This window comes from Lutjanus erythropterus, chromosome 3 (genome assembly GCF_056507025.1).
Source record: "Lutjanus erythropterus isolate fLutEry1 chromosome 3, fLutEry1.hap2, whole genome shotgun sequence".
NCBI lineage: Eukaryota > Metazoa > Chordata > Actinopteri > Lutjaniformes > Lutjanidae > Lutjanus > Lutjanus erythropterus.
In genome coordinates, this window is record NC_139319.1 from 933,392 (window position 1) to 958,405 (window position 25,014).

At 41.8% G+C, this 25,014-nt stretch overlaps 2 protein-coding genes across 3 annotated transcripts in view; one reads left to right on the forward strand and one right to left on the reverse strand.

Moving 5' to 3' along the window:
* Nucleotides 1–486: 486 nt before the first annotated feature.
* On the reverse strand, nt 487–11,419 carry LOC146329320 (protein NLRC3-like). Of its 2 annotated transcripts, none has more exons than XM_084714560.1 (7): nt 11,367–11,419; nt 9,071–9,380; nt 5,192–7,052; nt 4,682–4,855; nt 1,861–2,034; nt 1,709–1,764; nt 487–1,587 (listed from the first exon to the last, which is right to left on the reverse strand). In XM_084714560.1, the coding sequence occupies exons 2-7, from the start codon at nt 9,342–9,344 to the stop codon at nt 1,013–1,015; spliced, it is 3,114 nt and encodes a 1,037-aa protein (XP_084570686.1). In that variant the 5' UTR covers nt 9,345–9,380; nt 11,367–11,419; the 3' UTR covers nt 487–1,012. The 2 variants fall into 2 exon arrangements, with proteins under 2 accessions (XP_084570686.1, XP_084570687.1); XM_084714561.1 differs by having other exon boundaries at nt 9,071–9,353; nt 11,367–11,406.
* A 4,668-nt stretch (nt 11,420–16,087) lies between these two features.
* Nucleotides 16,088–25,014, forward strand: part of LOC146329321 (serine/threonine-protein kinase MARK1-like) — a 15,903-nt gene continuing 6,976 nt past the window's right edge. The window contains exon 1 of the mRNA XM_084714579.1: nt 16,088–16,601. Coding sequence (XP_084570705.1) covers nt 16,551–16,601 — 51 coding nt within the window. The 5' untranslated portion in view covers nt 16,088–16,550. The remainder of the gene's footprint in view (nt 16,602–25,014) is intronic.

Below are 25,014 nucleotides of genomic sequence, written 5' to 3' on the forward strand. Positions count from 1 at the left end.
TGGTCTTTCAGCACAGGATAGCTCCCGGCGGGTTTGGCTGAAACACACACGTCTTCACAATCACAAAACACCTTCATTTCAGTAAAGTCTTAGTTGAACATATTTTCTATCAGCAATAAAGTGTAAATATTGAAGTTAAAAGCGTGTGTGTCACACGTCTGACTGAGGCGCACACGTCTCCACAATTACAGAACACTTTTCATTAATGTTAAACAAGGATTAAACAATTATGATCTAGAGCATACAAAATATATACTATATATTTGACCGCACGAGTCCGGCCCAACCCGGAGAGAAAAAGGTCCGTGTGCTTCTGTCAGAGCTGGTTGGATATATCCGTGCATAATTTTGTGACTTCAAACTTCAGAAATCCTCTCTGATTGTTTTGCAGCGGGTCAGAGGAGCGAGGATGGGAGGAGGAGATGAGGATTAGGTGGGAGAGGAGAAGAAGGAGGATCACGGACCAACACGTAACTGCCGGGTCAGCGGAACCGGGAAGCTTTGTGGCTGGACTGGATCGGTTTGCCTCCCCTCTCTACTGCATCATCTCTCTCCCTGCTCCTCAGCCAGCAGAGTTAATGATGATGATAAAACATAGCCAGTTACATATCTGCATGACATTTGCAGTTCATTTATTGTATTCGTTTTTGCAGGCGTTAATGTAAAATAAATTATTTACACATGAAGCTGTTTTGGAGCCAGGAGATCTGTCTCCTCGCTTTGAAGTTCTTTTCTCTGTTTCCTCCTGGTAAATCCGCCGTCATGCTGCCATCACTTGCGCTGCTGGTGCAGCTGCCTCTTAATGATGATGAGAGCTGACTTTCTGATTGGTTTATTGCATGTTTGGCCTAAACCTGCCTGTGAATTAATGAGAGACTGGTGGTGCAAAGGCGGGGCAGGGCAAAATATCACTCCCAGCCCTGGCACGAGACGGCAAAGGTGGATTTGGACACACCTTGAATAAGTTAAATCCATTGCACCTCGTGCTTTCCACTTGCGCTTTACATCAGCATTAGATAGGACCCAGAGACACTGAAGAACCAGAGAACATGTACCAGACTCCAAATCCAGGATAAAGAGGTTGAGTGAATGTGGTGTTGAAGGTGTGGAGGTGGATCAGTTTGTCAGAGGAGACTCTGTAGAAGGACAGAGAGCCAGCAGGACAGTCCACATACACTGCTACTCTGTGAGAGACAGAGGGGGAGGAGGAGGAGGAGGAGGAGGAGGAGGAGGAGGAAGAGAGGACTGTTTTTCTCTTATTGTGACAGACAGAGTAACCATAAATATCAGAGCAGCTCAGACTCCAGGACTGATTATTCTGTCCAAAAAAACAGTCTTCTCTCCTGTCTCCTCTCCTCCTGATTCCTCTGTAACTCACTGATATTTCAACCCATCCTCTCCACTCGACCTCCCAGTAACAGCGACCAGTCAGACCATTTCTACACAGCAGCTGCCAGCAGGACTCAAACCTCTCTGGATGATCAGGATATGGCTGCTTCTCTCTCACCCACGTCACCTTCCTGTTGTTGTCAGACAGTTGGAGGTTTGTGTTTACTGTGTTTGTGTCGACTGTGAGTTCACAGGCATCTGATGGAGAGAACGAGACACAACACAGCAGCAGTTTATCATCTAACACACCTGATGGGTTTATTTGTTGCTTCATTAACAGACTGACTGATTGTTTTCATGAATCACAGTGAACACATACTCAGACTGGAGCTCCTCAGACCAGGTTTCAGCCACTGCTCTCCACCATGATCCACCCTGGAGGAAGAAACAAAGTCAGAATGAACCTTCAGAAGGTCTGATATCAACCACAGCTGCAAGTTTTGTGATCTGTTGTACCCCTTGTGTTCATACCTCAGAGTGTCCAGTCTCCAGTGTGGATCCTTTAGTCCAGCAGACAGAAGCTTCACTCCTGAGTCTCCTGGATGATTGTAGCTCAGGTCCAGCTCTCTCAGATGGGAGGGGTTGGATCTCAGAGCTGAGGCCAGAGAAGTACAGCCTTCCTCTGTGATCAGACAGCCTGACAGACTGGAGAGAGACAGACAGACAGACAGACAGAGAGAGAATGGTCTCTCTGGTTTCATTTATTTTCACCTATGCTTTCTGTGTAAATGTTAATAAACTGCTCCAGTGTTTTTGAAATTCTCTGTTACTAAAAAGTATAATGACACCAGGACCATCATCAACAACATGTTATTTTATGTTTTATTTTAACATCCCAAATAGGTTCAGTGTCAGTGAACAGAGGTGGATATACATGTCTGTCAAATAGACTTCATCAGCAGCAATCTATGATTGTTTTATCAACAGGGAAACTGTTATACAAAAGCATCACAGTCTGGTCACAGCTTCACTCCTGAATCCTGCAGGTGGTTGTTACTCAGGTCCAGGTCTCTCAGACTCGAGGACTGGGAGCTGAGGACTGAGGACAGAGCTTCACAGCTTCTCTCTGACAGATTACAGCCACTCAGCCAGAAGGAGAGTTAATGATGCATAAATGAATAAAAGCAATGAGAGAAACCTATTTGAAAAGTCAGTAGCAAGATGAAGTGAACCACCGACACTTATTCATCACCTGCATCACTGGGTCTCTGGCACAGCTCTTGACTGACTTCACTCTTATGTCGCAGACAGGACCTTCTCTGTCACTGTTTATAATTTCATCATTCATACCTGCAAACACTTAGGTTTTAAAATATGGGGGTATTTCTTAGTGGGGTGGGGCAGCTGCTGTCCATAGTTGCTAAATGCTGTATGAAACACTATTACACATGGTCACTCGCTGTGTTTGACTTCATTACATCACCTGAAAACAACACCAGGCTGATATATTCATACAGCTCTCTACACACATCAGCCTCGTTGGTTACTATATATTCTCCTTTTTTTATGAAGGAGACGTCCAGTTGACAGGTTCCATTTCTTTTCCAACTTACTTTCTATCCTATCACAACACAGTCCAGCTCTTTTGGAGAGCTTCAAATTGCTCCTCTTCATCCTCCAGCAAAGCTGCCTCTCCAGTCGTCCCCCCAGCATCTCTCCCTCACCTGGCTGCTCCGTAACCTCAGTCTCTCTCCCTCTGCCTCTCCCTCTCCCTCTCCCTCTGCATCTCCCCCTTCCTCTCCCTCTTCCTCTCCCCTCCCTCTCCCTCTCCCTCTTCCTCTCCCTCTCCCTCTGCCTCCCCCCCTTCCTCTCCCTCTTCCTCTCCCTCTCCCTCTCCCTCTCCCCCTTCCTCTCCCTCTTCCTCTCCCTCTGCCTCTCCCTCTTCCTCTCCCTCTCCCTCTCCCTCTTCCTCTTCCTCTCCCTCTCCCTCTGCCTCTGCCTCTCCCTCTTCCTCTCCCCCTCCCCCTCCCTCTTCCTCTTCCTCTCCCTCTCCCTCTTCCTCTCCCTCTCCCTCTCCCTCTTCCTCTCCCTCTCCCTCTCCCTCTAACCCCTGACTCCCAAGATTTTGACTCTGTAAACAGGGTATAAATATGCAACCAGCCAACAGTATCTCGCTATCACTCTAAACGATCATAATTACTTTGCCAAAGTCAGCTTAAATTACCACAAAAAACAGGTCACTAAACACAACCACAATTTAGAGCAAATAACAGTTAATAACAGCCATTTTGTTACTTGATGCCACTGTAGGGGGAAATTAACTTGGTTGTAATCTGCATTCTGACCACAAGATGTGATTAAAAGTTACACACTGCTCCTTTCATCTCTTTTAAGAAGACACTTCTTAAGAACTGTTTTTTCTTGAATCGATAATTATTTTGTTTTTACTTCACTTGCTATTATCTCATTTTAGCCATTAATACCTCGCTGTCATTTTTAATGTATGAATTTTATTTTATTTGTTTGTATTTCTTATGTTTGATTTCTTGTGTTTTAATGTCTTTGTAAAGCACTCTGTGACTTTGGAAAGAGGCTGTATAAATGAGGTTATTAACAATATTCTTATAATTTTTTTAACATAAGTGAAATATGACAGATCAATCATAGAATAGCGTCTGTGATACTTGGAAATTTGACAAACAAGTTAAAACATTTGTTAAATATCTTTAAATACCTTCTTCCAGTTCATAATTATATCCAAGATTTACATTTTTTTAATCTCCTAAAGACTGAAAAGTCATCCATGGTTTAATAACAGACTGGACTGCTGTAACTCCCTGCATATTGGAATCAACTAGTTTTCTATTCATTGCTTACAGCTGGTTCAGAGTTCTGTGACCAAACCGTTGTGCATATATACAAAAAGAAAATATATTATTCCTGTACCTGCATCTCTGCACTTGCCCTCTGTTCTATACAATGTTCTTTGTGAAAATTCTTTTGTTTATGTTTAAAGCCCTGTATGGTCTCGTCCTGAACAACATTACAGAATTCCTATCCCAAACAGTACAGCTGGGACTGAGGGAGTGCAATGGGGAAAACCCATATCAGAAAGAAAATGTTATCCTTCACAGATTGTTTAAAATGTTTTAAGACGTGTCTGGAGAGGATCTTTTGAAGTAGATTCGGTCAGGTCCAACCCTCACCCCTGCACACCCCACTGAACCATGAGACCACTTTCTGCTAGCTTACTGGTTAAAACATGCCAATTAGTTGAGAACTCCTGCCATAAACCACTTCATGTTTGAAGTACAACACAATGTTACACAAAAGCTTCACAGTGTGATCTGACCTGAGAGTTTCCAGTCTACAGTGTGGACTCTCCAGTCCAGCAGAGAGCAGCTTCACTCCTGAATCCTGCAGGTCGTTATTACTCAGGTCCAGGTCTCTCAGACGCGAGGACTGGGAGCTGAGGACTGAGGACAGAGCTTCACAGCTTCTCTCTGACAGATTACAGCCACTCAGCCTGAAGGAGAGTTAGAGATAAAGACAAACACTGAGACTGTTTCTGTCGTCTAAATCATAAAACACACCACATTTCTGTACATTCTCTTACTGAGCTGATGGGTTGAAAAATTGTTTATTAGCAATACAAGTAAGAAGAACTTTGGTTCACTTTTTGGCACATTAGTGTTTTTCAAAGAGTATATTAATGGAAAATAACAGCAATTTATATATAAGGTAATTTGGTTAATCAGCTAATCAGTCACATGAGTAGAACATATCAGTACACTCAGACTTAAGCTGAGACCATCCTGACACATGTGATGACATTATTACCTGCAGTTAACTGTGTACTTACAGAGCTTTGTTGGAGGCTTTGACCACTGGCAGCAGCCTCAGAAGAACCTCCTCTGAAGCAGAGTATTTCTTCAGGTCAAACACGTCCAGATCTTTTTCTGATGACAGTAAGATGAAGCCCAGAGCTGACCACTGAGCAGGAGACAGTTTATCTGGGGAGAGACTTCCTGAACTCAGGTACTGTTGGATCTCCTCCACTAGAGAACCATCATTCAGTTCATTCAGACAGTAGAACAGATTGATGTTTCTCTCTGGAGACAGATTCTCACTGATCTTCTTCTTGATGTACTTGACAGTTTCCTGATTGGTCTGTGGGCGTCTTTCCTTTTTCAGGAGGCCTTGAGGGAGTCTGGTCTGCAGAGAAAGACCCAGGAGGAAACAGAGGAACAAGTCCAGGTGTCCAGTTGGACTCTGTAAGGCCTTGTCAATAGCAAACCTGTGGACCTCTGTCACAGATGTTTTGCTGAAAAACATTTTCACACGTTCACCAACAGATTCTGTGAGCTCAGACATCACATTCTTGTTTTCGTTGATGAGCGACATCTCCACATACAAAGCTGCCAAAAACTCCTGAACACTCAGATGGACGAAGCTGAACATCTTCTTGTCTTCATCATTCTTCCTCCCACGTTCCTCTTTAAAGATCTCTGTGAACACTCCTGAACACTTCGAGGCTCCACTGACATCAATGCCGCTCTCTGTCAGATCTTTCTCATAGAAGATCAGGTTGCCCTTTTTCAGCTGGTGGAAAGCCAGTTTTGCTAATGATTCAATGTACTGAATGCACTTTTCTGGGTCATACTTCTCTTTTGTCTGATGAACCTGAAACCACAGGAATTCAGCGTACATCTCAGTCAGGGTCTTGGGCAGCTCTCCTCCCTCTCTGGTCTTCAACATGTCCTCCAGAACTGTAGCAGTGATCCAGCAGAAGACTGGGATGTGACACATGATGTGGAGGCTTCGTGATGTCTTGATGTGGGAGATGATTCTGCCGGACTTCTCCTCATCTGTGAATCTCCTCCTGAAGTACTCCTCCTTCTGTGGGTCAGTGAACCCTCTGACCTCTGTCACTATGTCAACAAAGTCAGAACTGATCTGATTGGCTGCTGCAGGTCGTGTGGTTATCCAGAGTCGAGCACAGGGGAGCAGTTTCCCCCTGATGAGGTTTTCCAGAAGCACATCCACTGAGGTGGACTCTGTAACATCAAGGTCTGCGTCCTGGTTTCGTTTAGAAGAACAGTTCATTTCAAGGCGGCTCTCATCCAGTCCATCCAGAACAAACAGAAGTTTGAATGTACTTTTGTCAAAGTTGGTGATTCCTGATGACTGCAGAGATGTAAAGATGTAATTAAGAGCTTCTTCTGGGATGCTTCTGGTCTCTGTGATACATTTATGAATCAGCTTTGCCAAATTAAACTCTTTACCTTTCCGTAAATTCAGTTGGCGGAAGATGAAGGGGAAAATGAGATGCACATCTTGATTGGCTCTTCTTTCAGCCCAGTCCAACACAAACTTGCGCACAAGAAATGTTTTGCCAATTCCTGCGATTCCATTGGTCAGCACTGTTTTTATGGGCCTTTCTTTTCCAGAGGGAGGTTTGAACATGTCACTGGGTTCAATTGTTGTCTCTGTATCTGCTGGCTTCACTGCTGCTTCAATCTGTCTGACCTCATGCTGTTTGTTGATGTGAACGTCACCTCCAGCTGTGACGTACAGCTCTGTGTAGATTTCATCCAGAGGTTGTTTATCCTTTCTTTCCATCCAGGCCTCTTGTGTGCACTTAAACTTATCCTGGAGGTTTGATTGAAGCATGTTTTGGTAATATGAGATGTGTCGTGGCTCTGGTACTGGAACAATCTCATCTGTGTGACAGAAACAGAAACAAAACACAACTTAATTGGCGTGTTACCAGATTCAATGTTGCCGGTCCTGTGAATTTCAGTAATTTAAGTAAGGACAAGGCTGGTGAAGTAGGCAACCTAGATAACTATAGGCTCATTGCTTTAGCCAACATACTGCCAATAATGATATTGGATGGATTAAATGAGTTTTTTAACTCCACAGATAACCAGTTTGGATTTAAAGCTAACCACAGTCTTGACCTCTGTATATATGCATTAAAGGAAACTAGTTCAGTGCCTGTTAAAAACATACGTATTCAGAACGGGTTAAATCGTTTAATGCTAAATCTAAATGCTTGTGTGGCCCGAGTGCGCTTCCTCCTGTTAAAATTGATTGACGCAAGTGATGTTTGCAGTCGCTGCATCTTCTGCTTAGGTGCCTGAGATACGCCCACGGCAGGTTGAGCGAATGGGGATTTTCACTTTGTTCGTGGAACACAGTTGATGGAGGAAAACACTGGAGTCACCAAATGAGCACTAAAAAGCGTGAGGTTGATGCTGAATGTCGAGTGTTTAATAAGTCATGGACTGTTAAGTACTTTTTTCACAGAGGTCGGCAATAAGGCCGTGTGCTTAGTTTGCAACGAACATGTTGCTTTTTGTGTTTTTTTGGCATTGACAGTCCACACTGAATTATCCAGAAACAAAAGCACTCCTGTTCTCATAAATTGAAAAAAGTAACCTACACATGTGTTTATAGGTCAGGACAGGAGATGTTGTACTGTTTTGGATTTTTTCTCATCAGGTTTGTTTTGTTGCTCAGATGTTGCTTAGGTCTGGTCAGAAAGGCCTTCAGACCTTGGTAATGTTGTATTTTGAAGATTTTGAAATATCGTCAAATGGCACTGGCATGACGGCACGGTGACATCTAATGTTTCACCGAAGCACAGAAAGTTGCATTAACTTCTGTGTTCCTGGTTCAATCTGCCTAAAACTCGGCAGGTTCGTTATAAATGTTGTCTTTTAAAGAGCAGCCCCAACGTCATGTGTCACCACCATGCACACGATGGGTACTCACGTGTATCATCTTCAGACACACAAAAAAGTCTCCTGGACTCATAAGCTAAAACCAACAGGAAGTCAGCCATTTTTAATTTTGTGGTAAATTTTGTCATTTTCCATGCATCATTTTTGAACAAGCTTTTCCTGCAGAAATAATCTGATTGACTTCCAAATGGGTGGGTACCATCTAGACAAGTTTCTGATCAAATGTCTTTAAAATATTTGGTCAGTGTTGAACAGTGGCTGTGGTGTGGCATCCAGTTTTCCTGTCTCGCTGTGAAACACAAAATACAACTTTGCTGTAAATAGTCCAATCTGCACCAAACTTCACACGTTTAATAAGAGTCCTGGTGTGAACACATCTTCATGATCATCAGGAGATGTAGTTATAGCACCACCTAGTGGAGACAGAAAGTGACCTCGAATTCCTTTCTACGGTGTCCAAAAGCTGTAAAAATTCAGAGCCTCTTCAACCGGCACATATCTGGCCATGACACTCACACCTGCGCCTCGACTGGCAGGGGGTGTGAGGGTCCGTACAACGCTGCTTCTTTACAGGGAAAAATGAGAGAAGGAAGAATCTTTTTATTTAGCATTTTTAGAATTAAGTCAAAATGTTAAGAATAAACTTGAAATATCATTTCTAGAACAAAGTCAAAATGGTTTTTCAACTGTTGTCTCAACATGCAAAATTTAAAAAACAAACTTCCTCATCTCATTTTTCCCCTTTTACCAGCCTCTGATATTCTTCCACACAAATGACATATCTGGCAATATTAACAAAAGTGAAAACCCTTCCAACCAACACTCCTTTCATGAAACTGGACCAGTAAACATCATCTCATTGGCTGAGGTATAAAACCGTCCACATCCCTCACATTTATATCTCCCAGTGTCTCAAACTGGTGTTTCAGGTAGAGCCATCACATCTATCCTCTTAAATAACTTTCTTTATCTGAAAATATAAATTAAAACACCTTCTGGTCCTGAGCTGATGTCTGACAGACTCTGCACCAGATCGTTCCTGGGTATCTTCTCTAAAACCTTCATGGTGATCTTCAGAGCTCCATGAAGTCCACAGGTGTTCACCATCAGATCCACTGTTTTCAACCTGTCTGCCGTCTCCAGCTTGAACACTGGGATGGTTTTATCACCTTCCATGATGTCAGGCAGCTTCAGATACCATTTGAACTTTGTGAATTCATTGTCTGTTAAATCCTCCAGAATCTTCAAAAGGTCCTCTGGCGTCATCGTGGCTCCCTGTTAAAACCAGACAGTGCTGTCAATCTGAAAGAAAACCGAAACACAAATGTATCAGCGCAGCAACAGGAGCTCTGATTGGTCAACACCTAAAGAGATACTGCACACTGAAAAAACAACTTAAATGTTCAAGTGTTTCAGCACAGCGGCTCAGTGGTTAGCGCTGTCAGCTCGCAGCAAGATGGTGCTCGATTTGAATCCCTGCTGGTGCAGGGCCTTTCTGTGTGGAGCTCTTCCTGTGTTTGCACGAGGCTGAAGCACCAGGATGATTGGAGGTGGCTGATGACGACGCCACTCGTAGCACAGCGGCACCACTGACTTTGTGTGTACACACCTGAACAAAATCTTAAGACCAGGAGAAAAATGACAAGTATTCGCATTTCGCACTAATGAATCGTAACCAGGTTGTAAGTAGAACTTCAAAGTGCAAAAAGAAGAAACAGGAGCAAAGAGACAAAAAGTAGAAAGTGTCAATTTATTGAAAACTGCATTTAAACTCAAACAGGCTGTTCATCAGCTGATCAAAAGTTTAAGACCACAGTCTTAAGAGGGCAAAATCTGCGCTCAAAAATCTGATTCTAATGTCATTTTCTTTCAACATTCACACTGTCATGACCTCCTGGTGGCAAAAGCAAAACGGCTTTCTGTCTTTGAACATGGCAGGATTGTTTAGCTGCACAAGAAAGGCTTCTCGCAACGTACCATCACTGCCAAGATTGGACACAGTAAGACAGTCATTTTAAATTTCTTAAAAGATCCTTAGGGTTATGGGACAAAAAAGTTAAGTGGTAGACCCAAAAAATTTTCACCTGCGCTGAGCCGAAGGATCTGACGAGCTGTCCATGACGACACAGGCCGATCCTCGACCCAAATTAAATTAAATTAAATTAAATTAAATTAAATTAATCCCCCCAGTCTCCTGGAAACACGAACATCAAGAATGCCGGAGCTAATTTTTGAAGTGATCAACAAAAACAGTGGGGGCTCCTCACTACTGAGTGCTTTTTTGACACTTGTAGTTGTGTTTTGGGGTTTTTTTTGGGCTATGGCCTTAAATTTTTTGATCAGCTGATGAACAGCCTGTTTGAGTTTAAATGCAGTTTTCAGTAAATTGCCTACTCTCTATTTTTTGTCTCTTGCTCCTGTTTCTTCTTTTCACATTTTGAAGCTCTGCTTCCCACCTGAGTGTATTTAAATCAGGGTTTTGCATGTGTTACAAGTTTCCACCACAGGGATTTGGACAGAAAGCACAATAACTGCAAGCGCAAAAAGAAATTTGATCCCATGGAGGAGATAGTGGAGGCAAATAAACATATTGTTGAGCTATAGCAAAAAAAAATAAAGGTCAGCGTTAATTTTCTGTGAATGTTCAGTTTTGTTTGGCAGCAATAAATGTATGTTTAATCATGATGTTTTTAAGGATTGAATAAAGATAGAAATAAATTCACAGCTCATGAGAAATAACTTTAAATCAGAGTATCTCCTCTTTGCGCACCAATGGTCTGATTAGCACCTTCTTTCAAACATATTAAATACAAACAGTCTGTTACAGTAAATTATTTTAAGGCTCAGTAAATCACAGTGCATGTGCTAAATTAACCCGTTTGCAATTTCTCCTCCCGATGTTCAGTAAAAACAGTGGCAACACTCAAACCTCACAGAAAAAAGCTAAGACATTTTGGGAAAAGATTATGAAAACGTTCTTACATGAGGCTTTTTTTGTTGTGGTACCATCAGACAGTGTGGAGAAACAGAAATAAAACAGTAAGAGGTTTAAGAGAAAAAAAAACCTCCTGAAACATCAACAATGGATTCAGAAAATGTGAAGATCAGGATAATGGCTGTCTGGAATAAGTAACACAAAGCCCCTTCTACCAGATTATCTCTGGATCTTGAACCGGTTCCACACAGCTGTTCATCTTCCTGGAAATAACCTAACCTTCCAAAGATCAACAACAGACAAACAAGTATAATCTGAATGTCAGAGTAAATAAATTCACTTTTAACACTCACATAAAAACAGGAGCCGTCTTTTCTCCGGCTGAAGTGTCGATTGTTGTTGCAAAGTCGACGAAGGGAAGTGCAATGATTTCTCACACTTAACAAAACGGGAACTGCTCTTCTCATTTCTAAATGCCGAAAGTCAAAAAGTGTCAGTGTGATGTAACGTGAACGCCGTTATGATGCTTTGTAAGAGTTTCCTCTTACATTAAGTGTGAGCTGTCAGGTTCCTGGTTACTGCAGTTTTGTATCTTAAATACTGTCTGTAAGAGATGGAGGATCAAATCTGCAGTTCTCCTTTAAAGCATGCTAACATGAAGCTTCAGCAGTCTGGGTTACACAAATCCAAGAGCAAAAAGTAAAATATTTTCAACATTAAGAGCAAAAAGACAACAAGATCCAGGAAATCTTGCTTGATGCAAAGTTCTGCACGTAAAAATAACCTCAGGTCTTCTGTCTTCTGGTGAAATAATACAAGAAATTTATTCTCAAACTAACGAGTCAACTCATAATGACTCTAAGTCCTCATCAGGCTCTGACAAACACATCATCAGTCTAGTACATAACTCATAGAGGGTTCTAGATTCATGTCTTCAACCCCATACACATATGGACCCAAAATAATCTAAACATTATAACAGTGGAAATATATCAGATTCTGAAAAAAGAAAAAAAAGAAAAAAAAAACAGCAAATACTCAACTCATTCTTGAGAATTTGGACAAAACTGTATTCTGAGGGGGTTGATTTTTGATTTTCCTTCAGTTATGCTGAAAAATACATTTTAAAAGATCAAACTGTTGGTTGTTAAATGTTGTAACTGAACAGCCTCTGAAGGATTACATCTTTCATTTCACAGCGTCGCTGTAGTGAGCAACCATTTTAATTTTAAAATGTCTCAGAGTCTCTTAATGTTAATCAAAATACACATTTTTAAACCATAATTCTCATTTGTCTTTGATTTAGAAGGACGACAGAGTCGAAACGTTATGGTTGAGACACATCTGATAGAAATATTATTGAATGAATTTGTTGAAATAGGAAGTTTGCTGTCTTTTTTTCAACCAGGAAGTGAGACGGGGATGTAGAGGATGGATTAAAACTGTGATGTAGACGTGCTGTGGCCAATGGAATCACCCTGTTATAATGACAGGTCCCATCGACAGGGACAAAAATAATAATGAGTTGGGAAACCTGTTGGATGGGCGGTACGGTGGTGCAGTGGTCAGCGCTGCCGCATCACAGCAAAAAGGTCCTGAGTTTGATCCCCCGGCTGGATCAGGGCCTTTCTGTGTGGAGTTTGCATGTTCTCCTTGTGTCTGTGTGGGTTCTCTCCGGGTTCTCCGGCTTCCTCCCACAGTCCAAAGACATGCATGCAGGTTAATTGGTGACACCAAATTGCCCGTAGGTGTGAATGTGAGTGTGAGTGGTTGTCTGTCTCTGTGTCAGTCCTGGCGACTTGTCCAGGGTGAACCCCGCCTCTCACCCAGTGTCAGCTGGGATAGACTCCACCCCCCGCGACCCTTACGGAATAAACGGCTACAGAAAATGGATGGATGGATGGAAGCCTGTTGGGAAAGCTGTGACTGAAAGAAGCCTGTGTCAAATTTATTGAGTTTTGGTCGATAAAAGTCTTTCCCAGTTTATGAGAGATGCAGTGGATGATGGGAGAAAAGCGTTGCAGATACTGAGGGAGCATTATGCTGCTAAAGAAAAGCCAGGCATGATCAGCCTCTGCAGAAAGAGAATCCAGAGAAATCTCTGCACGTAAAGGAGCAAGACTGAAAACCATCACTGAATGTCTGTGACCTTTGACCCCTCAGGCAGCACTGCCTTAAAATCTGCATCAAAAACCCTCATCATTGTATAAAGGACACTACATGGACTCAGGACCACTTTGGAAAACCGTTGTCAGTAAATTTTGTCTCTGCATCTACAAGACAGCATCTTTTTCCCTGCTTATTTCACGAGACGATGCAGAGACACATTGTGGACGTGTTCCAACGGCGTGTCTTCATAGTAAAAGAGTTCAGGAAGGAGACTGACCAGCCTGCAGTCCAGACCTGTCCCCCTTTCATCATCACAGTCAGAATGAGTGTATATTTACAAAAAACAACAAGAAATCATCTCAGGTGATCACAACAGTTTTAACTCTTTAATTTTCATATATTTGAAGAAAGTTACTCAATCTAGAATTATTGTACACAAAAGTTTGGAGTTGCATTAATCTGACAGGCTGGATGAACTCAACAGAGCAGTGAAACCAGCAGGTGGCAGCAGAATACAAAAAACTAACTAAAGTTCTCATCAAATGAATAAAAATATCCAGACTGCTCATGTTAAAAAAGTACTTTATCGTAGTGATCTATAATCATCTTTACACATTACAGGAATGAATGGAAAAAGTATTCAGTAAGAGCAGAGCACCACTGATAGAAAATGTATATCTGCATATATATTATAAAGACAACTGATACCAAAGCATGAAATTCTATAATATCATAATCAACACACAGATAAAAACAATAGATGCACAGTCTAAACATATTTTACTGATAAAATAGTTGTTTTTACTTCAAGATGCTGATTAAACAGCACAGGTGAGTCTGACACTGGTCACAATGAAAGGACACTAAAATGTAAAGTCTGATTCTGAAAAAGACATTCAGGTCTTTACAGACAGGGGCGGGTCCAGAGTATTTCCTGGTGGGGGGCACAGGGGGTAACGACAGTGAATCTAGGGGAGGAACCCAAAAGTAACAAGACAAAGGCTGACGTCTCTCTTCAATATTCTGACTGTTAGGTACAAACAACTAAATTCTTTGGATTACACAGTTAAACTGTTTATGTCTTCGTCTTGCTTTTGTCGGCTGCATTAAATCTTTCACCTTATAAGAAAGATGCTTATGACCTTTTCATTTTCCACTGTCAGTGTCAACATTAAAATTATAATCAATCAATAATCAACTCTATGTTGTAAACAAGAAGTCTTAGCAGAATAAGCAACACAATAAATTCTCACAACAAACAGTCGTATCTTATATTCTTACCCAGCAGTCAGAGCTCAGCTCTGTTTGATACACATCTTAGTTCTTTGTGTAACAGACAGTCAATATAATGAGATGAACAACCAGAACAAACATTACTCACATTATAACGGTGAAACTGAGAACAACAACTACAACATGTTCCTCTATTGTCTTTATTTACTACACAGAACACTAAAATGTTTGCTGTGCAGATTTGATTAAGAGCCTCAGTCAGACATTAATGTTTATAATCTGTACAGTGAACATATCAGTGTTGTGTGTGTTGTTGAGGGTCACAGGTGACACAGGCCGACCCACAACAGCACCTGTACCTGTGCACGTCTTTGTTCTGTTAGTTCATGTCACAAAACGCGAGACACACGAGAGACGGTCATGACTTCGCCCTCCTTCAATCACAGATAATGTGATGGAAACACATACTTCATCTCTCCCAATAAAAAAGTAATTTAAAAAGATAATGCAAACACATAATGTACAGAGATACTCGTCACTGTGACACAACCCTGTAATCTGTACTGGAAAAAACACTGTGTACTGGAGGCAGTGGTCTTCCTTCCTGTGGTTTAAACACTGCTGGTGATTTATTTGATGGTTTGTTTCTGACAATGACCTGGTTGAGTGATTTAATTTGGTGAGAAAAGGACATTTCTGGAAGTACTGAGAGATAAGAAGTTGTTTTAAACTATCTCAAATTACCACCAGAGAACCACAAGGCTTCACAGATTTATAAAATAACTGATTCCCCTTGTGTGATACGTCTGTTACTGTGAAACTGATTTGGTAAAAGGACCCTGAGGAAGAAACTGAAAGAAAGGAGGAGGAAGTTCACATAATATAAGGTACTGCACAGATATGATCACCACCGCTGTGACTCTGCAGAATGAAGTTAGTGTTGGAAACATAAAACTGAAACAGGAACTTTCCTGCTCTGTAAAAGGGAATATAGTTTGGTCAGACCACTCTGGATTAGAGTGTAAAAGATTTTAAGTTGGTTTTGTTCAGAAATCCCTTGAAGCTCAAAGTTGTGTTTACTGGGAGAGCTGGACGTCCCGAACACCAGAAATATCCAAGTGTGTATTTATTACTGTCTGCTGAGTTATTTTAAGACACTGGAAGGCAACAAAGGCCCCCGGAAATGAACAACAGGGCAATGATGGAAATAACAAAAGAAAATAAAAACCGACAATGAATATTAGGTTACAAAATAAAACATTTGCCCAGTTTAGCACGACTTCTGGTCTTCTATCCAGATACAGATACAGATCATTTTGTTGATTGAACAGATATCCAGTTTAGTGCCTAATCAGTATTTTTTCTAGATCAAATGTCATATTTTTAACATCTGTGCAATCAGCATCTCTAATATCCCACATCTGTCAGGCAGATGGATTATCTCAGCAAAGCAGAAATGCTCACAAACACTGATTTTAATACATTTGTGAACAAAATTTGAGAGAAATGAACCTTTAGTGTGCACAGAATAAGTCTGAGATCTTTAACTGGTGTTTCATTTATATTTTTCTTCAATATAATTTGGGACATCCGGTAAAAATGAACCAAAATAAATCCTTGTCGTTTTGTTGCAGCTGATTCACCATGAAAATGTTTCAAAATAAAAGACTTCCGGGTGAAATAACTCTAAACTCCAAAGCGGGTGGTAATTCTGAGGAGTCAGAGGAAGCAGCTGAGGATGCTGGGATATTTTTAGGATGACGATGATGAAGATGAGGATGACGGGAAGGAGGAGCTCTGACGTCATGTCACTTTTTTGTTTTTTTTTCCGCAGTGCTGCTGTTTGACCTGATCAACCAGCGAAGGCTGCGGGAGACATTTCTACTTTCACACTTCTCCTCTTCCTCTTCCTTCTCTTCCTCCTCCTCCTTCTCCTCCTCCTCCTCGTCCTGCTCCTCTCTGTCTCTGTCTCTGTCTCTTTGTGTCCATGCGGGTCTTTCTACCGCACCGACACAAACAGCGGGCCTTCGTGTAGCCGCCGCCCCGGCCTCCCTCTGCCCCCGGCCGGCGGAGCCTCCCAGCTGAGCCCCGCTGAGGTGGCCTGGTTCCCGGGGAGAGATGCTGTAGAGCAGCCGGCGGAGGAGATGAGTCTGCCGGACTGAAGAGAGCAGAGAGCCGCGGAGGACAGCTGGAAGATGTCCGGCAGGATGCCTCTGCCCCCGGTGAGCGAGAGAGAGTCCGAACAGGTGAGTCTGGTTCTACCCCTGCACTGCTTCGATTATTGATTATTGATGGATATTATTGTAGGGGAGACTGGGGACGGTTGCAACACTGTTTGTTTCTTTTCTCTCAGCTACTCAGAGACTATTTGGACAAGTCTAACTCACAAACTTACACCTGGCTGCTTATTATCTGAACCATTTAAAGATGATTACATAAGACATATTATTCACAATTTAAATATTTGAAAGAAAGACATCAGATGGGACAGTTGTAACATATAAACAGCAACATTAAATTTCATTAATAAACTTTTGTTTTTGTCCCAGTAAGCATCGTATTCTGAAAATATGCATCATTTTACTATAATATTGTGGTTGGTCATATATTTGAGTTTTGTTTAATTATTGTGTTGAACATCGGCCTGACTTGAGACAATGTGCAGATGTTACAGATGATATAAATCTGTGTTTATGTGTGACTTGGGTTGTGACAGTACGGATCGTTTTGTCACCGTGGTGACAAATCAGCGTTTTCCTGTGGGATGGCGGTTTAAGGCAACTGCCTTAATAATTTTAACTATTTTAATGAACTCGCCTGTTTTCATAAACATGCCGTAGCTCCTTTAAGGAATAGGGCAGTGTGTAATGTAATGTGTGTGGCGTGCAAGTGAAGCAGAGTCAGCTGCAGACTGACGGTGTTATGAAACTTATTAGTCAGTTATCAGTGTGTCAGTTAATAAATGCTGCAGCTTTAAAAGACCATGAAAAATCTCGTCTGTTGTTTCCCAACTGATGGAAACGTGCGTGAGGTTTAGCCCCGAGGCTAATGTTAGCCTGTCTACATATGTCATCTGATCTGAGGTGCATGAAAGTTGTCTTTGTTAGGGACAGTGGAACTTCAGTTAGGGACAGTGGAACTTCAGTTAGGGACAGTGGAACTTCAGTTAGGGACAGTGGTTGTAAAGTCTGGGACAGTTGAAAGCAGAATTTGGGACAGCTTGTTATCCCTGACATTTGTGAGTGAAATAGACGGAGAAAGTAGGGGAGGAGATCAGATATTTTCTGTCATTGTCTGCTGTCTGTGTGTTGAGTCGTTTTGGACTGAGAGCACCGTTTCTGTGGACTGAACCGTGTTCACATGTGGAAGAAACACAGTCTGAGTTTTGGTGATTTTTTTTCTTGCTCATGTCATCTGTCAAACCCAGAGAACTGTGGACCCGAGAACCACTTGTACCAAAAGATTTGTTCTTCAGTGGTTTGAAACATGAACAGAAAAGCTGATTTGCTCACCAGAGGCCTCATAATACAAAAAAAAATGCTTGTGCTAACTTAAGTGTCCAAGATAGGAAAAGAGACACAGTTCCTAAACTCATGTCTGTGTCCCGTCTTTGACCTCCAATCTTATCTTAGCTTGGGAAACCATAACTTGAGCTGTAAGCTTGTTACTCATCCTGTGATGCCTGTATCTGTGTTTAAAATTTACACAAGACTGCCCGTATCCATGACAACCGCTGCCTCACTTCACTTGTCTCTTAATAGCATGTGAATGAGCAAGAAAATACAGGTGTTCAGTTTTAGCTTTGATGAGTTTTATTGCTGATTATCAACCCTTGATAAGGATCTGAATGGACAGATGTCGATCAAATTCTGAATTAATTGTCTTAGCAGTTAGTAACCACCCACTAATACATGGTCCAGGAAATTTAAAGCACCACCATCCAGTTTTAATTTTCACTTCCAAACAGACCTAATGACAGTGGAACAGCAGTTTTGGACTGGGTCTGTGTCACCCTAACTTCTGACTCCTGAGTTCAGAAATTTAACAGTTAGGATGCTTTTTGATAAACTGTCATCCTTGAATAAGGTAGGAAGTTTTCCTAAATGGAAACAAAGATTCTCATATGTCATCCTGAGATTCGAGTGATAGGAGAACTGAGAACTGAGACAGGAGAGGATTTCAGGCTTTTGACATTTCTGTAATGAGGCCCCAGCTCACCACTGTACTCACCACCACTTCCCACCGTCGCCCTGATGGCAGCCTTTAACTGTCTCACTCACCTGAGAAAACTCTCTGGTGAAGGCAGCAGCAGATCAACTGACTGTCCAACGTCCGTCCCCCTGCCAGTTTAAAGGAGGCCTTCAAGTCCAAACCACATATCCATGAGATCATTTTGTTAAACTTGAAGCTTAGCTTTGTTTGACAACAACAGCAGCATGATTGAAAGATGTACACGAAGAGAAGAACCACTCCTGCCACCAAAATAACCAAGAAGAGATGCACTGATTTCAATCTTCTTGACCAATTCCAATTTCCAGTTTCTTATAGGCCTAACCTGCCGATTACGACTTTGCCCAATTCCAATTTTCAGTCTTTCTAAGACCTGTAATCGACAGGATTCACAAACATTTTTGCAACTTTTCCCGTAAGGCCTTATTATACTATTATATTAAGATTATGTACTTGAGGGAACGTGATGTGATTCCACCTGATCTCGTGTGGAAGCCGATGCAAACAAACCGGAGACGGACGCGGTGCAACAGTTTACTGTAGTCAGACTTCGCAGTGAGGAAAACCGAAGCAGAAGTTAAGTGAGTCTGGATGAGAAAATGTTTGAGAAGATGCATCAACACATTATTGATTTTAACTGTCGGTCTGTGACCAGCAGTCTGCTGCTGGCTAACATTAAGTTTCCTGTTGTTTGGTGACACCGTCAGCTGCTACACGCATGACATGACCGTCACGCAGAGCAGGCGTGTGCATTTGACTGCCACAGACTCAGTTATACGATGCTCACCGGTCAGAGCCGGTCACGCAGAAAAGCGTCCGGTTTTGGTCTCTGGCAGGTCGATCGTACGTCCCCATTACTGAGCGTCTTGTTTACTCAACTAGGCAGCTTTAATAAGAAAATACATGTCTGAACATATGTGGAAAAAAACAACAAGAAATTTAAGTCAGGAATAAAAAAATGTTCTTGTCTGAGGCCCCGTGTTTCTGTGAGTGTTTGAGGCTCATGTGAACACGCGGTCTGGATGCTGGAGAGGCCGATGGACCTTAAAGGAATGCTGGGTAAACGCAGCGTCCTCATTGTTATGCTAATACAGGAATGCCAGCAGGGTTCTCAGGCTCCTCTGGGTTCCTCGTTCCTCCTCTGCATTGATTAAGATGCTCTTTATTTTCTTGATTTAAATCACAATTTTTCATAATGACAGTCTTCCAGTCTTTCACCTATAAATATCTCCTTTTGTTCGACCAATAGTCCAAAACTATCCAGAGAAATTCAGTTTAACAGAGAATCATTTAGAAGCTGAAACGAGATTTTTTTGGTATTTAAAATGAGTGAAACATTGAATTAACTGCAGATCGTTTTTCTATTGATCGACTGATTTAATTGTCGAACCAGTTCAGCTCTGATTAAAAACCTTATTAGCCTTTTTAAAATATTATTCACAGTATGACTGAATATATTCAGTGGTGTCTTTGTGTCCTGAGTCTCAGCAGAGTTTTAATCTTTTACCCTTCACTCCCGTCAGGCTCCTGCTGTCTGTTTACTATTGATTTTTCCCAGAATACACTGCAGCGTGTGATACCAGGAGCACGGTGATGTTTTCTAGTCTTGCAGAAGTCACATTTAAGATCCCAGGGCCTTATTTAGAACACGGACTGAAAACCATGTATGTATTTATTTATAAAACCTTACTTTGACACTGAAATGATCTGGACTTGACTTTTCCAGCTCTGGTGAACTTTGCATCAGCTTTATGAACAAATTATCATCAATTAAAGATGTGAGCTATTCATTCATTCAACACTTCCAGAGCAGAGGTTTGTCAGAGGGGTTTTGTTGTGTCGTTGTTGTCCTTCTTGTCTTGATACGTCTTTTTTCATCTTGTGTCACTTTTTGTCGTGTTACTTCTTATCAGACCTTTTCTGTCTTTTCCATCGTTTCCGTCTCGTCCCGTCTGTCCTGTGTGATGTCCTCCGATGGATCCACCAGTCAGTCGTCTTTTCTGTGTCTTATTGTTTCGTCCATTTTGGTTGAAATCAGTCTTGATGTTTGGAAGGCGGCGCACAATGATGCAAAATAAAAATAATCAATTATTCCTTCTCAACAGAAGTACAGATATTTGCCTTAAAATATTGTGAATGAAAGTAAAACGTTATCAGTAAAATAAATACTAAAGTAAAGTACAGATACCTGAATACTACTGAAGTACAGTAAGAAGTATTTGTACTTAGTTATTTCTCATATGTCGTCTTTGTTTGTCAGGCCTCAGAATATTACGTATCATCTGCCTGCAGTCTCCTCTGCGATCACCTGTTCTCTTCTCTCTTTTAGTCCACAGTCATTCCTTATTAAACTTGTGCTACTTTATAAAGGACAGATGGCCGATGTTGTAAACTTCAAAAGTTAATTGAATAACTGTGTAAGCAAAGTTATTTTACGCTTTGAATCTAAGCACACCATCAGAAATGATCAAAATGAACTCTTTACATGATCTCTGTGAAAACTCCTCAGACCCCCCCCCCCCCACTGACGGTGTGACCTCTGACCCCGGTCTCTGTGTCATGCACAGTCCGTCACAGTGAGGGTGTGAAGCTCCTCTTCCTCAGTGATGAATCACTGTGAAATCAGCTGCTGGAGGCTTTCTCTGTCACCATGGCAACAGATAGGCTTACTATGGGATTCTCCCAAAGTGGGAGTGGAAATCCCCCTCCACCCGCCCGCCCCGGTAATGAGACATGAAGCCACACAGAGGCTGAAATCCACCTCCACCCCGCTGAAGAGACTGTGACACAGAGTCCCAGCCACACCATGACCTCTGACCTGTGACCTGTGTGATGGGGTGGGGGGTGACACAGTAACAATCCTCCAGACTCGTCCTGGTTAGCACAGTGGCTAAACAATGCTAGTTTTAATAATGAAGGGTCTAATTATGGCTCCATATTCAAGTTTTCCTGTGGTGTCGCTAAAATAAAGACTCACAAGCAAATCTTATAAATGTAGCTGGCTGATGTAAGCTAATGCTAATGCTAACTTGACATGACTCAGCTGAGAGTCTCCAGCTGATGTTTTAATGTTTCCATCTGACATGTTTCAAAACAAGAACTCTGTGAAAGTGTAAAGTTAGCTAACAGCTGCGTACATGATATGGCATTAATGCTAACAGACTGATGCTAAAGCTAGCTTACATCTCAGCTAACACTGGTCAGCTGGTGAAATACAGCAGGTATATCTACATGACAGATGACAGAAATAGGGTTAGGGTCACCCGGCCAGACCAGCTGGACCACGATCACCACAGGAAGAGAACCGGGATAAGAGCTAAGCTAACCCGGCTTAGACCTGAGACAGCGAGCCAGAGAGAGATGCATCATCATTGGCCCAGTTTGATTCTTCATCAGCCCACATCCTCCTCCTCAGATGAAGACAGAGTTTAATCGAGTCACCGCACGTGTGCTCTTGTGTTTCATGTTTTTGAGAGAGAACAAAAAAGACGCCACCGTCCAGACTGATGAAACGCCGAGTATCTCTCTTCTCAGAGCCTCCTGCACACCTTTAACATGGAGACAAATAGAAAGCTTGATAGCCCCCTAGTTACGGTTGCTAAGCTAGGATTGGACATTTGCTGTTTGGAGGCGGGGCTTAGTGAAGAGTCTGTTGCAGTAGTCTAAGTAGCTGATAATAAAAGCATGAATCAGCGTTTCAGCATCATTCTGAGTTATGAGTTTAGCTGTAGCAGGTCTGGAGGTTTTGTAATTTGTTTGATTGCAAATGTTAATGTGACTCTGAATGAGGTTCTTTTACCTCTGCAGCAGAACCTGGAAATGATCAAGTCCCTTCTGTTGTCTAGACTTTCTAAATCATCTGGTGAAGGCTCAGAAAATAAAATATACCATTTTTACTTGTAGTGTTTCTGTTTTTGTGTGTTTTCCTTTCAAAAATGAGATTTTCACCAACAGCAAACTGTCTCTGTGCTTTCATCAGGCTCTGCTCCTGGAGCTGGACCAAAAAAACAAAGCCAGACCTCTGCAGTTGCTGTAATCTGTAAACTGAACCATAAATAAAAGAAGTTCCTGTTTTAAACTGCTGCTCTGTTCTCCATGAGGAGGAAGTGGTCACATTTCGACAGCAGTTAGTTCATGAAAACAGACGGGAGCAAACAAAATATCTGTTAATCTGGGAAAAAAAAACTCTGCAATGATGGAACATTTTAAAATTTCACAGTGAAATCTGATTATTTCATTGGAATAGCTGGGATTAGTGGATTACCTGCAGCGCAGATTTGATGAACTCTGATGCACAAATTTGAGCCGTTTCATCGTTAATGATTGATTAGAATAATTGTGGAGTCTGAGGCGGGAACATTTATCAGCTTCTGAAGGGACAGAGAACGTTTGAGGACTCCTGGTTTACAGTAACATCACTTTGGACAGATTACCAAAACAATAAAATAAAGTGTCTTCATGACAGGCGGACTGAAAGAACACTCACAAACTCCTTTCTTTTCTTATTTTTCATATAACAATGTTGATCATCATTGGACAACAACTCAACATGATCCTTTGTCTGACTGACTTTGTCTGATTAGTACAGCTGCTTTCACCAAAAAGGGACGGGCATGATTCAGGGCCAGATCTGCTGCTGTCATCGGTTGTCAACGTTTTGACGTGGTTGTATTTTTTTAACCAGTCACAGTCCTCTCGTGTGGCACAAAGCCCAGGATGCAGTGACGGTGTCCTTGGAAGACAGTGTTGGTGGTAACTAGCAACAGTAACAGCTGCTCGCTCGATGATCATCATACTTTCAGTAACGAGGTGCTGACTTTGTATTTTCAGCTTGTAGGTTGCTAACTCGGAGATTGTTGTTATTTCCTGTAGACTTTGAAAACGCTAAAACAAAGCAGACATGGCGGATGCTGCCTGAAACAGGCGACCACTGCCAGGCTGATACTCGCGACCTACAGTGAGTCAAACTACAGCATCACCAAACCAAAAGAACCAAACATTTAGTTAAGATGCACAGATGAATTTCACCAGGACTTTTTCTGATGTGAGCGGTTCTCAAACACCAGAACCGTCTGTTGTTCTCTGTGTGGAGTGAAAGTGACAGAACGTGACTGTCTGTTGTTCAGTCGGTGCTGATTGTCTGCAGCGGTGCGGTGTGATGTCATGGTGTAACAGAAGAGCGTCGGCTCCTCCGGCTGGTTCAGACGCTGTCAGACTGGTTTCTCTCAGCTCTGGTTCCTCTGACAGCCGCAGGCCTGCAGCAGATACGGTTCAGTCTGTTCTTACTTTCCTGAACTGAAATCACGGTGATTGTCCGACACGTAACACCCATGAAATGATGAATTGATGTTTTACACTTTTGTTTTTCACATAGATTAAACAAACAAGATATAAGATGTTAGTCGGTGAGCTTTTGAGGTGCTGGGAGGTGGATTTTGTTACCTTTGGACAGAGCCAGGCCAGCTGTTCCAGCTGTTCCAGCTGTTGGCTGTAGATTCATATTTACAGCACTGGTTGAACCTGTCGGGGTTCGGCCTGTTTCACAGTAATCTGAGTGAGACGATGGGATTTGTTCACAGTGATGAGGACTTTCCTGTGTACAGATATCTTTGCTCTGCTTATTGCACCCAGAGAGCCACTAATTTTATGATGACCTTGTTCTGATTCAGCCTCAACTGGCGGCGAGGATCCAGTTTCACATCATTCTCAAGGGATTTCCAGCAACTCTGAAGAGCAAAGATATAGAACAGTTTTAGGAACAGTTTATTAACTAAACCAAAAATAAATAATGACAGTCCTCTGATGTTTTTGCTGAATAATAAAAAAAACTTGGGTGGAATAAAGGATTATGATATGCCACATATAAAAGTATAGATGGTTATTTCTTTATGATTGTAAGGAAGTCCCTTCAACCATGCAATGAAGAGAACAATGTATTTGTGATGAAACATAAAGCACTGTGATAATCCTCCATAATCGAGGACAGACATGAAGCTTGACTGCACAATGATTTTAAAGACATCTTTTAATTCTGTACAGGAAGCCCAGTTGTATTTTAAATTTTGGGGTCAAATGTTGAACGTGAATCTTGAATGATGATGTCTGCTGTCAAGTCAGAGACCTTGATATTTGAAGACTCAGTCAGAGAAATACAGAAGCCATTTAAAGTTTCTAATGGCAGCAGAGTCAGAGTCACTGGTGGAGGTGGAGAATAATGTACTTTGTCTTTACTGCATTTTAAACTAGCTTATAATTAATGAGTGATAATTGGAAGTCAGCAAAGGCAGACTAAAGATGGGTCAGGACTGGAGGATATAAAATTACATCGTCAGGAAAAAAATGGACATCGAAGGATTGACTTGGAAGAAATATGTTATTTATATACAAAGTAAAGAACGATGGACCGAGGCTCGAGGTAAAGTTAGTGTC

Bases quoted from the DNA above. Each gene is read 5' to 3' on its own strand.
- LOC146329320 (XM_084714560.1), bottom strand. From the start codon at position 9,344: ATGACGCCAGAGGACCTTTTGAAGATTCTGGAGGATTTAACAGACAAT. The intron at 7,053-9,070 runs GTGTTTTAATTT...TCTGTCACACAG, and splicing joins CATCAGCTCAGGACCAGAAG to ATGAGATTGTTCCAGTACCA. The intron at 1,588-1,708 runs GTATGTGTTCAC...TCTCTCCATCAG, and splicing joins TCTGAGGAGCTCCAGTCTGA to ATGCCTGTGAACTCACAGTC.